Source organism: Myotis nattereri (genome assembly GCF_964212035.1).
Source record: "Myotis nattereri genome assembly, chromosome: X".
Classification (NCBI taxonomy): domain Eukaryota; kingdom Metazoa; phylum Chordata; class Mammalia; order Chiroptera; family Vespertilionidae; genus Myotis; species Myotis nattereri.
This window is the reverse complement of record NC_138078.1, coordinates 39,046,852-39,062,629: the sequence shown is the minus strand read 5'-3', so window position 1 is coordinate 39,062,629 and position 15,778 is coordinate 39,046,852. Positions and strand designations below refer to the sequence as shown.

At 38.2% G+C, this 15,778-nt stretch overlaps 1 protein-coding gene across 2 annotated transcripts in view; it reads right to left on the bottom strand.

Annotated features, from left to right (window-relative positions):
* Window positions 1-492: 492 nt before the first annotated feature.
* MAGT1 (magnesium transporter 1) overlaps window positions 493-15,778 on the bottom strand; it is a 51,796-nt gene continuing 36,510 nt past the window's right edge. For both annotated transcript variants that reach the window (XM_081080787.1, XM_081080788.1), the window contains exons 8-10: window positions 11,935-12,009; window positions 4,896-4,986; window positions 493-2,545 (exon numbers count right to left, since the gene is read on the bottom strand). In XM_081080787.1, the coding sequence (XP_080936913.1) occupies window positions 2,530-2,545; window positions 4,896-4,986; window positions 11,935-12,009 (182 nt within the window). In that variant the 3' untranslated portion in view covers window positions 493-2,529. The remainder of the gene's footprint in view (window positions 2,546-4,895; window positions 4,987-11,934; window positions 12,010-15,778) is intronic.

Below are 15,778 nucleotides of genomic sequence, written 5' to 3'. Positions count from 1 at the left end.
TTCAAGTGATTTGCCTATGGTCACATACCTAGACAGAAACAGAGTAAAGACTAAAAGTTATTTAAAAGCCAGGTCTGTTTATTTCCTGTCCAGTGTTTCTACCCCATGTTTGCAAATGTCCAGTATCATATAACTTGATAATCTGTCTGGGTAACTGTTTCAAATCAATTATTTAGTACCAAAAGGGAATTAACTAGTCACAGTGTTTACCGACTGGGACAAAAGCTAGATCAACCATTGAAAACAGCTATTCATCTACTTATCTTGGCTGTTTTGACTAATCTAATGGGTGACAACACTAATGAGGGATAATATATGGAATCCTAGAAGAATGCAACTCAACCTAGAATTTCCTTTGGCCATCAAATTCACTTGTCATTAGGACAATAAAAAAGTTAACTATTTTCAAAATGGAATATCCTAATATTATAATACTAGTTTAGAGTTTTAAATTCACCCCTCTTTCGATGTTAATAAAAAAACTCAGAATTTAGATTGTAAAAGTTTATTGATATGGTCAAAAAGCAAACAGCCAGACATTTGGTTATCTTTGCCACTACAATGTGTCATTTTGAATAGTATTTTTAAAATGTATAAGAAATAATATTTAAACCATTACTAGAAAAGTAAAGAGCCTAAGGCACTTCAGATGAAAGCTAATTTCAAAATTTTCACAAAGTTAACACTATTCTAAGTGTAGTAAACCTGCTTTCTACAGATTTTAGCCAGAATGCAACTTTTCTCCTTACAGAAAAAGAATGTACTCTTAAGGGAGATAAAACAAATGCAACAAAACTGTCATTATTTCAATGTTCATGGCAAAGTATCTGGAGCTATACAGATTACATGGCAGTAGTATTCTCCTGGTCAGTCTATACAAATCAGGGCATCTTAATACAAGTCTCATAGAAATCACAGCATGAATTTATTTGGCCTGAGACAAGTAAAAGAACAGCAGATAAGGTATCCAGAATCACAAAATTTATAGGGGAGTAACTAACAAAAAGTGGCTCCATTAAAGAGTAAAAGGTTGACTATAATCCTCCACCCACCAATTCTAATAAAAAAAAAATACAAAAAGACCCTACATGAAACATTTCTTCTTAGACAATTATATCCATCTCTTTCTGCAAACCTCTATTATATAAGACTTCTAGATCACCTGAAAGGCTTATTAGATAGTAAATAGTAGAAGGCAGTCACAGCATTATTTTGATTCAATACTTCTCAAGTTTCTTTAAAATTTTTTTCTCAATCATAATTCTCGTATTTCCATAATAGTGTCATTTCAGTATACTCTTCATAACTATGGGAAGATTATAACTAGATCTAATGATAACAATCAACTTTCATTCTTCACAGAAATTTCTTTAGCACATATGGTTATTTCCACTGACAAAAAATAGACAAAATTGAAACAAAATCCTTTTAAATGTTTACTTTGTTTCTCCACTTAAAGTGGAGAATAAAGGCTAAAATAATAGCAAAAACAGAATAGCTTTCAAGAAACATTTAGTTTCTATTCACAGGCAATAACAATTATTTTGTAACCTTCTTTTTCTAACCTAGGGGAGTTCTTTTCCTAAACACAAGGATTATTAAAATATGTTGTAACTGTAATACAGTAATCAAGTTAACCAGATAAATCTATTTTTTCTCTTAGGTACAAATGAAATAAGTGACAATCTCTAATTTGCAGAAACATTTTAGACCATTTTTAAGTTACACTGATTTTTAGCACTAAGCTACATTTTTATTATAGAGTGGGCCACCTTAAATAAAACTAGGAAGACAGAATGAACCTGAAATCTTTCCAAATACAAGGTAGTTACTTCCATACTTATGCAGAAATCATAATCCTATACTTAGAGATACTTTTTTTAACATCTACAGCCACCAGGAAGCATTGACAGTCAGCACTGTATTTCAATAAGAAAGATGGAGGAGGAGGACTGGCTAGTCTTTTTCTAAAAGCTAGACATGTACTCTGAAGAATAGTATTCTATTTTCAGAAGACCACATAGCACATATGACTTCTCTGCCGGAAAGGAAAGATGTGCAAAAGTATACACATCCATGCAAAAATGGAAAAGCTAGCATTGGATTCCTGATGTAGTTATCTGTAACAGGCATATGCAGGAACACCTGGTCAGAACCAACCCCCCACTACCACCTTTGGATAAGATAAAATCATATGGCCAAAAGTTAACTATAGTAGTTTTGAACCTTGTTCTAATTAAGATGAAGTCATAGTTTTGAACTTTTCATAAAATTCTTAATACTACTAAATTAAAGATTCCATCAAGTTCACTGGGAAGGGAAGGTAAAGAGGAAAATTGTATCCAAAAACTTCATGATTATGATAGGAAATTGCTGTTAAGGCACTACACATCTTCTTTGGTTAAATGATTAAATCACTTGAAAAAAAAAGAGGTAATACAAAATACACAAATTGCATTCTTCTTTTCATACACTTTTTCATTTTTCAATTTCCATTATTCCAGTGTCTACATATCTCTGGGATCCCTTTTAGCTCATCAGAAAGCTGAAACAAAAATATATACCAATCTATTAGTCTCTGAAATAAAAGTAGGCTTTAAATATCTTGATTTTAACAGAGCAAAGAATGTTTGGGTGTATGGATAATAAACTTTGAGTACCGATAACAAAAAGTGAGAAGCCCTCAGATACTGAGGTAGTCTTAGGAGAAAATGTAATAGATATAACTTCAAGTTAAAATATCTCCTGAAGAGCCCGGCCGGCGTGGCTCAGTGGTTGAGCGTCAACCTATGAACCAGAAGGTCATGGCTCAATCTCCAGTGTAGGGTGTGTGAACCCCAGTGTGGGGTGTACAGAAGGCAGCCAATTGGTAATTCTCTCTCATCATTGCTGTTTCTATCTCTCTCTCCCTCTCCCTTCCTCTCTGAAATCAATAAAAATATTTTTAAAAATATATCCTGCTGAAATTGGTTTGGCTCAGTGGATAGAGCGTCGGCCTGCGGACTGAAAGGTCCCAGGTTCGATTCCGGTAAAGGGCATGTACCTGGGTTGCGGGCATATCCCCAGTAGGAGATGTGCAGGAGGCAGCTGATCGATGTTTCTCTCTCATCGATGTTTCTAACTCTCTATCTCTCTCCCTTCCTCTCTGTAAAAAATCAATAAAATATATTAAAAAAATATATATATATATCCTGAAGATAGACACCAATTAATAATTGAATTAATCATGATGATCAAATAAGTAACAGAAGTCCCAGCAAAATTACCCTTGTATCCCAGTTAGTATTCTACAGAGTAGAAATTATTTTAAAATATACTTACACAGAACAATGAAAGTATAAAGTTGGGAGGTTATAAGTCAAGAATCAAAGAACTGCCCTGACCAGTTTGGCTCAGTGGATAGAGCGTCGGCCTGCAGACTGAAGGGTCCCAGGTTCGATTCTGGTCAAGGGCATGTACCTTGGTTGCGAGCACATCCCCAGTAGGGGCTGTGCAGGAGGCAGCTGATCGATGTTTCTCTCTCATTGATGTTTCTAGCTCTCAATCTCTCTTCCTTCCTCTCTGTAAAAAAATCAATAAAATATATTTTTAAAAAAAAACACAAAAAACCAAAGACCTAGTAGGTTTTAGTCTTAAATAAGTTTGCAAGAAAAAAAATGCAAGATTAATTTATGTTGTTCATTGATTAAAGGCATCTAAGAATGTCACAATATAATGAATCAACTAGGGAGTTGTTCAAAATTATATACTAAAAAGTTGAGTTAAAATATAAAGATTGAATTTAGGTTTAAAAATATCATTTCATATACTTTACTTTTAGTGTTCATAATCATTTATACAACAGGAAAATGTTGTATTAAAAGAATAGGAATTACAGTAACTGGCACTCAGGTTATAAAATTAAACTAAATTACAACAATCCTAATTATGTACATTTATCTTGGCTATTAACAGAGTAAAATCTAGAACTTATAACCAGGAGAGTAATTTCCTTCCTGAGCCTGAGAGAGCTCTATGAAGATTTCAAGATGTTCTTACACACTCTTTCGTACACTGTCTACAAACTGGATTTTCATCAAATGTTCTGTTTATGGCATAAAGAGCCCTGAAAAGTAGAGGTAAAAGTCTTCAAAAACATTTAAAAATAATTATCCCCTTGCCCTGGCCTGTTTTGCTCAGTGCTTAGAGCATCAGCTCTCAGATTGAACGGCCACAGGTTCGATTCCTGGTCAAGGGCACGTACCTTGGTTGCAAGTGGGAGGCAACCAATTGATGTGTCTTTCTCTCTCTCCTCCTCCTCCCTCTAAAAAGTATCCTCAGGTGAAGATTAAAAAAATAATAATAATTTCCCCCTCAAGAGGTAGTATTGCATGTACACAAGGAATTATGTGGGTAGATATGGCATAAAATGTTCTAATTATTGTGTTTTATAGATTTCTAGGTTAAATTAGGTGATGTTAGAATAACCCTGAAAGATGCTCCTGAGGCCGAAACCGGTTTGGCTCAGTGGATAGAGCGTCGACCTGCGGACTGAAGGGTCCCAGGTTTGATTCCGGTCAAGGGCATGTACCTGGGTTGTGGGCACATCCCCAGTGGGGGTGTGCGGGAGGCGGCTGATCGATGTTTCTCTCCCATCGATGTTTCTAACTCTCTATCTCTCTCTCCCTTCCTCTCTGTAAAAAATCAGTGGAATATATTTAAAAAAAAAAAAAAAGATGCTCCTGAGAAATCAAATATCATTGTCCATTATATAATTAAACTAATTTTATGATATAAACCTAAATTAAGTTAAAGCCTATCTCTTTGCTTTACAAGCTAGAAGCAAAAAAAAAGTATTATAAAGCAACATGAGCTCGGATCTTTGTAAATATAGGTAATCACTATGTAAATCATACCTATATGGATATCCATGATATTTAGATCTGAAAATAGAGAGCAACCAACTGAAGAATAATACAACGAGTCCAATACCAGCCACACACATTACTGTAGAAAAACAAAAGCAGAGTAAAATGAGCATGTTAAGTGTAATGACAAACCAGGACATACATTTTAGTCTACACTTACAAAAGCTATAACTTATTGGTAAATCTCAACTTTCCATCCCCATTCTTTTCTCTTCAGGATTCTGCCTTTTCCTTTAATTTGTTCTATTACAATATAATGGAGTAGCTTCATTTACATAGTTGTATAATTTAACTGTATGAATTAATGAATTCCTTTAACGCCATGATAATCAAGAATTTAGTGTTAAAAAGTTTTATTATTAACAAGAAAATTACTTATTAAACTCCTTTTAAACCCTTAAATATGGTTTTATTGATAAATACTGACTTAAAGACATCTGATCACATTGTAACAGTCTCACTGGAAAGTACCCTGCATAAGTAACTACTGCCAGGCATATGCAGGAACACCTGGTCAGAACCAACGCCCCATTACCACCTTTGTATAAGATAAATCATATGGCCAAAAGTTAACTAAAGCAGTTTAAGGAACTCATTCAACATGGATGCCTCATTTAAATGAGGGGGGGAAACCCTGATTCCTAAATTCTTTGCATTAATCTCATATGCTCTGGTTTAGCATAGCAGTTAATGACTTTAACTCCAGATACTGATCCCACAATGCTCAAGTATGATTCCCATAACTTGAGACTCTTTGAGTCCCTGGACTAAGACTGGCTACGAAGCAAAAAGGTAGGGATGTGGGAAAGCATGTGTGCTACAGCAGTAGAAGCTTGAGTGAAATATACTTATTGGCCAATAATAAAAACAAATTTTAGTTTTCTTATATTAGAACAATTCTTTTTCCCTTTTTAATTTTCACACAATACGATTAGGGGCTAAAAATGTAAAAGTTTAACATATGTAAAATACATATAACAGCCGATTCTATTACATTTTCAAAGTGTGTATACATTTTTTGGGATACCCTATATATACAGTATCACTCTATATGTTGTATTCTACTTTTTTCACAGAACATATCTAAAAGTACGTAGGGCAGTTTCTGGTACACAGTAAGTGCTAATGAAATTTTTATTATTATTTGTGATTATTTCATTAGGTTAGAATCTTAGAAATAGATCAAATTGTGATTATTTTAATGTCTCCAAAATGCTTTACAACTTAAATTCATGCCAGCAGTATAGCACCCAGATGGCCTTTTTCCAGTAATGAATACAGAAATAGGCAATTTTTAAAAAGTCAAGCAATTAAAAGATGTATATTAACTGAATAAAAAATTGATACGGAGAGAGAACCAAGATGGCAGCATAGGTAAATACCAGAGAATGCTGCCTCGCACAACCACTTCAAAAATACAACTAAAAGACGGAACAGACATCACCCAGAACCACAGGAAAGCTGGCTGAGGGGAAATTCTTCAACTAGAAGGAAAGAGAACAGCATACCGAGACTCAGAGGAGGCACAGTGCGGAAGTAAAATACTAAGGTACAGAGGCGCACGCGGAGCGGGCTGGTGGCTGAGGGCGCGGTTGTCTGTTTCAATCGGGAGGGAGGCTCAGGCCCTGAGCTCCAGTTCTGGGCAAGTCTCTAGGGACCCAGACTCAAATGGGAGAAGCGGGACCGTCTGACATCGGTCGGAAGGCGAGGGCAGCTTTCTCTCCGAGGTTTGCAGCGGCTGCTGGGACTCTGAGAGGCAGAGCCTCTGGGGACGGGACTGAGAGCAGCCATAACTGCTCCCTCCACCCGCCCTGTTTGATCCCATGTGACCCGCCCCGCCCAAGCCCTGCACAGAGCCATTTGCCAGATAGCCTCAGGCAAAGGCTAGATTAGCACCTCCACAGAGGACAGAAGTTTTCCCACTGCAGACACAGCTGACTCTCACAGCCAGTTGGCCTGGAGGTCAAATCCCCCCAGTATTAACTACAACAATCAAGGCTTAACTACAACAAGACTGCACACAAAGACCACTAGGGGATGCACCAAGAAAGCATTAAAAAAATGCGGAGACAAAGAAACAGGACAAAATTGTCAATGGAAGATATAGAGTTCAGAACCACACCTTTAAGGTCTCTCAAGAACTGTCTAGAAGCCGCCAATAAACTTAATGAGATCTACAAGAAATCTAATGAGACCCTCGATGTTATGATAAAGAACCAACTAGAAATTAAACATACACTGACAGAAATAAAGAATACTATACAGACTCCCGGAGAACCAAGATGGCGGCATAGGTTAACGCCGGAGTTTGCTGCCTTGAACAACTACTTCAAAAGTGAAACCAAAAAACGGAAGGGACATCACCCAGAACCACTGGAACGCTGGCTGACTGGAAGTCCTACAACTAGGAGGAAAGAGAAACGCATACGGACACTCAGAGGAGGCGCAGTGCTGAAGTCAAATTCTGAGGTGCGGAGTGCGCGCGCGGAGCGGGCTGGCGGTGGAGGGCGCGGTTGGCGTTTTCAATCGGGAGGGAGTCGCAGACTCTGAGCTCCAGATCCAGGCGAGTCTTTAGGGACCCAGACTCAAACGGGAGAAGCGGGACTGCCTGGCTTCGGTCAGAGCGAGTGCAGCTTTCTCTCCGAGCTTTGCAGCGGGTGCTGGGACTCAGAGAGGCAGAGTCCCTGGGGACAGGACTGAGAGCGGCCATAACTGCTCTCTCTGGCCCACCCTGTTGATCCTGTGTGACCCGCCCCGCCCAAGCCCTGCACAGAGGCATTTGCTGGATAGCCTCAGGCAAACGCCAGATTAGCACCTCCCTAGAGGACAGAAGTTCTCTCACTGCTGACACAGCTGATTCTCATAGCCACTTGGCCTGGAGGTCAAACCCTCCCTGGAATTAGCTACAACAATCAAGATTTAACTATAAGACTTCGAACAAAGACCACTAGGGGGTGCACCAAGAAAGCATAACAAAATGCGGAGACAAAGAAACAGGACAAAATTGTCAATGGAAGATCTAGAGTTCAGAACCACACTTTTAAGGTCTCTCAAGAACTGTTTAGAAGCCGCCGATAAACTTAATGAGATCTACAAGAAAACTAATGAGACCCTCGATCTTATATTGGGGAACCAACTAGAAATTAAGCATACACTGACTGAAATAAAGGATAATATACAGACTCCCGACAGCAGACCAGAGGAGCGCAAGAATCAAGTCAATGATTTGAAATGCGAGGAAGCAAAAAACACCCAACCGGAAAAGCAAAATGAAAAAAGAATCCAAAAATGCGAGGATAGTGTAAGGAGCCTCTGGGACAGCTTCAAGCGTACCAACATCAGAATTATAGGGGTGCCAGAAGATGAGAGAGAGCAAGATATTGAAAACCTATTTGAAGAAATAATGACAGAAAACTTCCCCCACCTGGTGAAAGAAATGGACTTACAGGTCCAAGAAGCGTGGAGAACCCCAAACAAAAGGAATCCAAAGAGGACCACATCAAGACACATCATAATTAAAATGCCAAGAGCAAAAGATAAAGAGAGAATCTTAAAAACAGCAAGAGAAAGGAACTCAGTTACCTACAAGGGAATACCCATACGACTGTCAGCTGATTTCTCAACAGAAACTTTGCAGGCCAGAAGGGAGTGGCAAGAAATATTCAAAGTGATGAATACCAAGAACCTACAACCAAGATTACTTTATCCAGCAAAGCTATCATTCAGAATTGAAGGTCAGATAAAGAGCTTCACAGATAAGGAAAAGCTAAAGGAGTTCATCACCACCAAACCAGGATTATATGAAATGCTGAAAGGTATCCTTTAAGAAGAGGAAGAGGAAGAAAAAGGTAAAGATACAAATTATGAACAACAAATATGCATCTATCAACAAGTGAATCTAAGAATCAAGTGAATAAATAATCTGATGAACAGAATGAACTGTTGATTATAATAGAATCAGGGACATAGAAAGGGAATGGACTGACTATTCTTGTGGGGGAAAGGGGTGTGGGAGATGCGGGAAGAGACTGGACAAAAATCGTGCACCTATGGATGAGGACAGTGGGTGGGGAGTGAGGGCGGAGGGTGGGGCGGGAACTGGGAGGAGGGGAGTTATGGGGGGGAAAAAAAGAGGAACAAATGTAATAATCTGAACAATAAAGATTTAATTTAAAAAAAAAAGAAAAAAAAAAAAAAAGAATACTATACAGACTCCCAACAGCAGACCAGAGGAGCACAAGAATCAAGTCAAAGATTTGAAATGCGAAGAAGCAAAAAACACCCAACCGGAAAAGCAAAATGAAAAAAGAATCCAAAAACACGAAGATAGTGTAAGGAGCCTCTGGGACAGCTTCAAGCATACCAACATCAGAATTATAGGGGTGCCAGAAGATGAGAGAGAGCAAGATATTGAAAACCTATTTGAAGAAATAATGACAGAAAACTTCCCCTACCTGCTGAAAGAAATAGACTTACAATTCCAGGAAGCGCAGAGAACCCCAAACAAAAGGAATACAAACAGGACCACACCAAGACACATCATAATTAAAATGCCAAGAGCAAAAGAAAAAGAGAGAATCTTAAAAGCAGCAAGAGAAAGAAACTCAGTTACCTACAAGGGAATACCCATATGACTGTCAGCTGATTTCTCAACAGAAACTTTGCAGGCCAGAAGGGAGTGGCAAGAAATATTCAAAGTGATGAATGCCACGAACCTACAACCAAGATTACTTTATCCAGCAAAACTATCATTCAGAATTGAAGGTCAGATAAAGAGCTTCACAGATAAGGAAAAGCTAAAGGAGTGCATCACCAACAAACCAGTATTATATGAAATGCTGAAAGGTATTCTTTAAGAAGAGGAAGAAGAAGAAAAAGGTAAAGATACAAATTATGAACAACAAATATGCATCTATCAACAAGTGAATCTAAGAATCAAGTGAATAAATAATCTGATGAACAGAATGAACTGTTGATTATAACAGAATCAGGGACATAGAAAGGGAATGGACTGACTATTCTTGGGGGGGAAAGGGGTGTGGGAGATGCGGGAAGAGACTGGACAAAAATCGAGCACCTATGGATGAGGACAGTGGATGGGGAGTGAGGGCGGAGGGTGGGGCAGGAACTGGGAGAAGGGGAGTTATGGGGGGGGGGAAAGAGGAACAAATGTAATAATCTGAACAATAAAGATTTAATTTTTAAAAAAATTGATACGTTATGTTTTCCTAATATGTAAAAATTCACTTTAATGTAGCAAAATAAGTATCTTTCAAATTTGAAATCCAATGTCATCATCATTTTTTAGAAGAAAAAGTGAGTAGATTTAGCTAGGTTAATTTTGATGACATTTTACTTTTAACCGTAAAAGGAAAACTCACACTTAAACTGATTTCTTGTAAGTAAAATAAAACTATATTGTTAGCATTTCTTTGCAACAAATACCAATGTGTGAATATTCTAATATATAAAAAGCCCATGTAAACCAGTAAGAAAAGGACTAAGACTCTAATAGATAAATGGCAAAAAGACAAAAAGATGTTTTACAGAAAGAAAAGCACAAACAGCTAATAAGCATTTAGGAATATATTCAATTTCACTAATAACCAAAGAAGTACAAAATAATATTAACATCTCCCCCTTATCTGATTAGACAATAAACATACATGAACACATGCTTTGTTAAGGTTACCTAATACTGATGAAGTTACAGTGAAAGAAGCATTCCTAAATACTGCTAGTAGGAATCTAAATTATCGTAACATTTGGGAAAAGAAGTTGGCACCATCAGTTTCAAACATCAAGAGAACTGAAACTACTCATACACAGAACCACACATTCTACTTCTAGGAAATCTACCGTATGCTATAGGTTTTTTTTTTTTAGTTGTTTTTTTTTGGGGGGGGGGGTGAAACTGGACAACTTGAACGTATAGGTTTTAGGTGTGGGTTTCTATGTTATAAGATCTGTATATTGCAACATGTGCTCACCACTCAAAGTCAAATCTTCTCTTGTCACATATATTAGAACCCCTTTCTCCCCCTACCTAGGATATTAATATGAAACTAGAGGCCTGGTGCATGAAATTTGTGCATGGTTGGGGGTGTCCTCTCAGCCCAGCCTGCAACTCTCCAATCCGGGACCCTTCGGGGGATGTTAGCCTGCTGGTTTAGGCCCGATCACGACCACAATCCAGGACCGCTGGCTCCTAACTGTTCACCTGCCTGATCACCTCTAACTGCCCCCCTGCCAGCCTGATCACTCCTAACCTCCTCTGCCTGCTGGCCTGATCGCCCCTAACTACCCCCCCACCCCCGCCAGCCTGGTCACCCCCAACTGCCACCCCCTGCCAGCCTGATTGCCCGTAACTGCTCCCCCCACTGGTCTAGTCGCCCCTAACTTCCCCCCCCCCCGCCCACCAGCCTGGTTGCCCCTTACTGCCCCCCCTGCCAGTCTAGTCACCCCATGCAGCCTGCTGTTTAGTCGTTTGGTTGCCCCATGCATCCTGCTGTTTGGTCTTCCATCTGGTTGTTTCAGTCATGACAGCCCCTGGCTTTTTATATATTAGTATGAGGATAAAGCTTAATATACAATGATATTCACTAAAAAAGACTTTATCATAATCAAAGAGAAAAACTAAATGTAAGCAAAAAATCAGAATGGTTAAGTAAATTACAGTATGGAGCATAAATTTAAAATTATGTAGAGGAAAATATTTATTAGTGAATTATTTAACTCCAGTTAAAAAGGGGGAGTACAAGATTCAAAATTTGATACTACAATTTAAAAGATGTTTTACAAATGGATAGAACTATATTACAACATTAAAATTACTTGTTTTTATTGGTGGAATAATGGATAACTCTCTTCCCAAATGTTTCATACTCCTATTTCACCCCACATTTTCTATAATTACTTTTAATATAGTAAAGAAGTAAAATGACATACTTATAAACAAGAGGGAAAATGATTAGAGGACATGCTTTTTTCCTGTATTAAAGGCAGATTGGCATATGATATGACTTACTCTTTCGCTTTCCAATATCCATGTCAGATGTAGCAGCTTCACATAGAAGTACCATCCCTAAGGTAACCCCACCATCTTAAAAAATTGTTTAAGGAGCAATTCACATAGACACAAAAGACATACCACTTTAAAGAAAATGATAATAAATATATAAATCTACATTTGATTGTATAATACTGTAATTAAGTAACCTTGTATCTATACAGCATAAATATTTATTATGAAAATATAATAAAAGCATTTAGGTTGAACTATTACTTTATTTGTAAAAATAAAATTTGGTATTTTAAACAAATATCCCACTGTAACTCATAGATGAACTATGAGTTTTCCTGAAATTTTATTTTGATATAACATTCCTGGACAGTCTTCCAACTTTTGCTTCAACCTCATACACATTTTTTTATATATATATTTTATTGATTTTTCACAGAGAGGAAGGGAGAGAGACAGAGAGTTAGAAACATCTATGAGAGAGAAACACCAATCAGCTGCCTCCTGCACGCTCCCCACTGGGGAAGTGCCTGCAACCCAGGTACATGCCCTTGACCGGAATCGAACCTGGGACCTTTCAGTCCGCAGGCCGACGCTCTATCCACTGAGCCAAACCGGTTTCGGCCTCATACACATTTTAAAATACTACCCTGCTGGCATGGCTCAGTGGTTGAGCATCAAGCTATGAACCAAGAGGTCACAGTTTGATTTCCACTCAGCGCATATGCCTGGGTTGCAGGCTTGATCCCCAGTGTGGGGTGTGCAGGAAGCACCTGATCAATGGTTCTCTCTCAACACTGATGTTTCTATCTCTCTCTCTCCCTCTCCCTTCCTCTCTGAAATCAAAGAAAATATTAAAAAATAAATAAAATATTAAATAGACATCTGAGTAATATTTCAACCACCCTCAAAAAAATAACACATTTAAAATATACACCATTTAGAGAAAATAGCAACTAATTTTTATTTGAAAAACGTCTCAAAATTTCTCCAGAATTGTAACAATTAGCTTTTAAAGTACAAATTACTACCTAATTTTGTCCTATTCTAATAAAAAAAGAAAATTCTACATACCATGACTTCACTTTCAATCCGCTTAATATAGAAGCTACATGAATACAAAATAAACATTTCCAGTAAATAGGTAACATATGGCATGGCTGAATGCTAAAATAAACAAAATTGATAAAAACAGCAGGTAAAAATGCCCAAATTAATTATGCATACATGCATGCACACTGTATGCTCTGCATGTGGGTATACTTAAAGCAGAAAGGCAAATAAAAGTGCTCATATAAGGCCTAAATTAATAACTGGCTCTCTAATTTGTCTATTCATCCCTTCATCACCATCTTGCGCTTTCTCTTCCATAGCCTCTTGTTAGGAATGATGCCTATTCATCACATTTTTAGTTGCTTGGATAAATCTTCTCCAGAGCTAATTTTTTTTCTTACTGAGGTTCTTTATATCCTGGTATATATAAAGATTGATCATTTTTATAGGCTTTGGTTACAGGGTACTTTAATTAATGGTTGACACTTTTGTATTTGAAAAGATTCATTTTTGTATCATGGTCTATATGCTTTTTTTAAAATGAGCTTTCCATTTCAAAATATACTACCAAGGTTTTTGTATTCTGTTCTTAGCTCTCAAGAAACTATGATGCACTTCCTTGTGTATTGTTTCATTTCATTTATTGATTCTTCAAACTTTTACTAACACTGCCTACTACTATAGGCAGACACTGCCCTATACTATATGTTGGAGTTACAAAGTTGGATGAAATATAGACCCTTCCTTGGACAAGTTTACACTCTAGTGGGGGAATACAGTGAAATAAAGAATAATTATGATTAACTAATCATAATTAAATGTTACTCTGGAAAAACTGAATAGAAAATAGAGAAGGTAGTATTCCATAACATACAAGAACTGGGCTATTAAAAGAGCTAGTAGAATCAAAGTACCTTAATACATGAAGGCAAATATATTTGCATAAAATGAAACCTAATTACAAAATTATGGGAAAATGTTTAAATTACCTTAATTATTGCTGTCCAAAGTAGATTTAAACAATGACCTACAATGTTTAGCTTACTGAATTAGCAGTTTACAAAAATGACAATATAGCGAAGACTTGCGAGGGATATCAGAGCACATACATTTTCTGGCAGCAATCCTCCCCACCGCCCCACCTTTGTTTCTTTAGCAAAAACCTTTTGGAGCCCTGACCAGTTTGGCTCAGTGGATAGAGCGTCACTCTGCGGACTCAACGGTCCCAGGTTCAATTCCGGTCAAGGGCATGTACCTTTGTTGCGGGCACATACCCAGTAGGGAGTGTGCAGGAGGCAGCTGATCGATGTTTCTCTCTCATCAATATTTCTAACTCTCTATCCCTTTCCCTTCCTCTCTGTAAAAAATCAATAAAAAAAAAACCCTTTTGGAAAGCAATGTGGACAAAACATCAAGAGCAAAAGACAGTTTCACACGCTTTGTTTCAAATCTTACTGTTGGGAATTTGGAGATATGGCAAATTATTTTTATATCTAAGAAAACATTTTTTGTAATGTTCAACAATAGAATAATTCAATTATAATATATCCATTATATAAACACTAGAGACCCGGTGCACAAAATTCATGCACAGGTGGGGTCCCTAGGCCTGGCTGGAGATTAAGGCCAGGCCAATTGGGGCCCAAAGGCCCCGGCAGGGTCATGAGAGGAGGCGACAGTCACCGGGCTGGGCGCAGAAGGAACAGATGCCTAATGCCGATGCTGCCACTGCATGGTTCTGTGCCTCCCCCGTCCTTCCCTTAATGCTGCGCCACCACCATGGCGGGTGGCAGGCTGATCAGGGACTGCAGCCCTGGGGGAGGGACAGGGCGTGGGAGGTTGGCTGCCAGTCCCTAAGAGGGAGCTGGTCCTTGGCCACCCTGGGAAAGGGGTTGCGTCCGCCACCACCCACCCCCCCGGTTCCCTACCCCAGCCCGGGCCCAGCCCTGATCAGGTAATTGGGGCCTGCTGACCTGGGGGGAGGGACCACGGGAGGTTGGCCGGCTCGGGGAGGTTGGCTGTGGGACTGCACTGACCATCAGAGGGTAGCTCTTACATTGAGCATCTGTCCCCCTGGTCATCAGTGTGTGTCAAGTATAACTATTATTATAATTAATATCATAAGCGACAGATAAAGACAATTTTAAAAAATCATTTCCGAGTTCAATATAATCTATAGTTATAGACCTTGTTCATGTCTTAGTACAGCTTCTACTTTATTTAATTTAAATATATTTAATGTATGAGTCTATTTATGTAAAGTTAAAAAAATAGGTAAAACTAATCCATGGTGTTAACAATCAGGACAGTAGTTAACTTTGGGCAGAAAGGAAGTCAGATGTCTGAAGATGGCCGGTCAACCCAGTCTAGTTAGCATATTACCTTTTTATTAGTATAGATTATACTTTTCAGCTCACCATTCCATGGCTGAATAGATTAAGTCTTCTGACTCCAGACTGAATTTTTTTTTAAATATATTTTATTGATTTTTAACAGAGAGGAAGGGAGAGAGATAGTGAGAAACATCGATCAGCCGCCTCCTGCACATCTCCTACTGGGGATGTGCCCGCAACCCAGGTACATGCCCTTGACCGGAATCAAACCTGGGACCTTTCAGTCCGCAGGCCGACGCTCTATCCACTGAGCCAAACCGGTTTCGGCTCCAGACTGAATTTTAAGCAGGTAAATTTATTTTCCATATTACATAATATTGTTTTAAGAAAATATAATATCGCTAAATGTTCAATTAAAAAAAAAAAAGACTTAATTTTTTCCCCCCAGAATGTTTCCTTAAAAT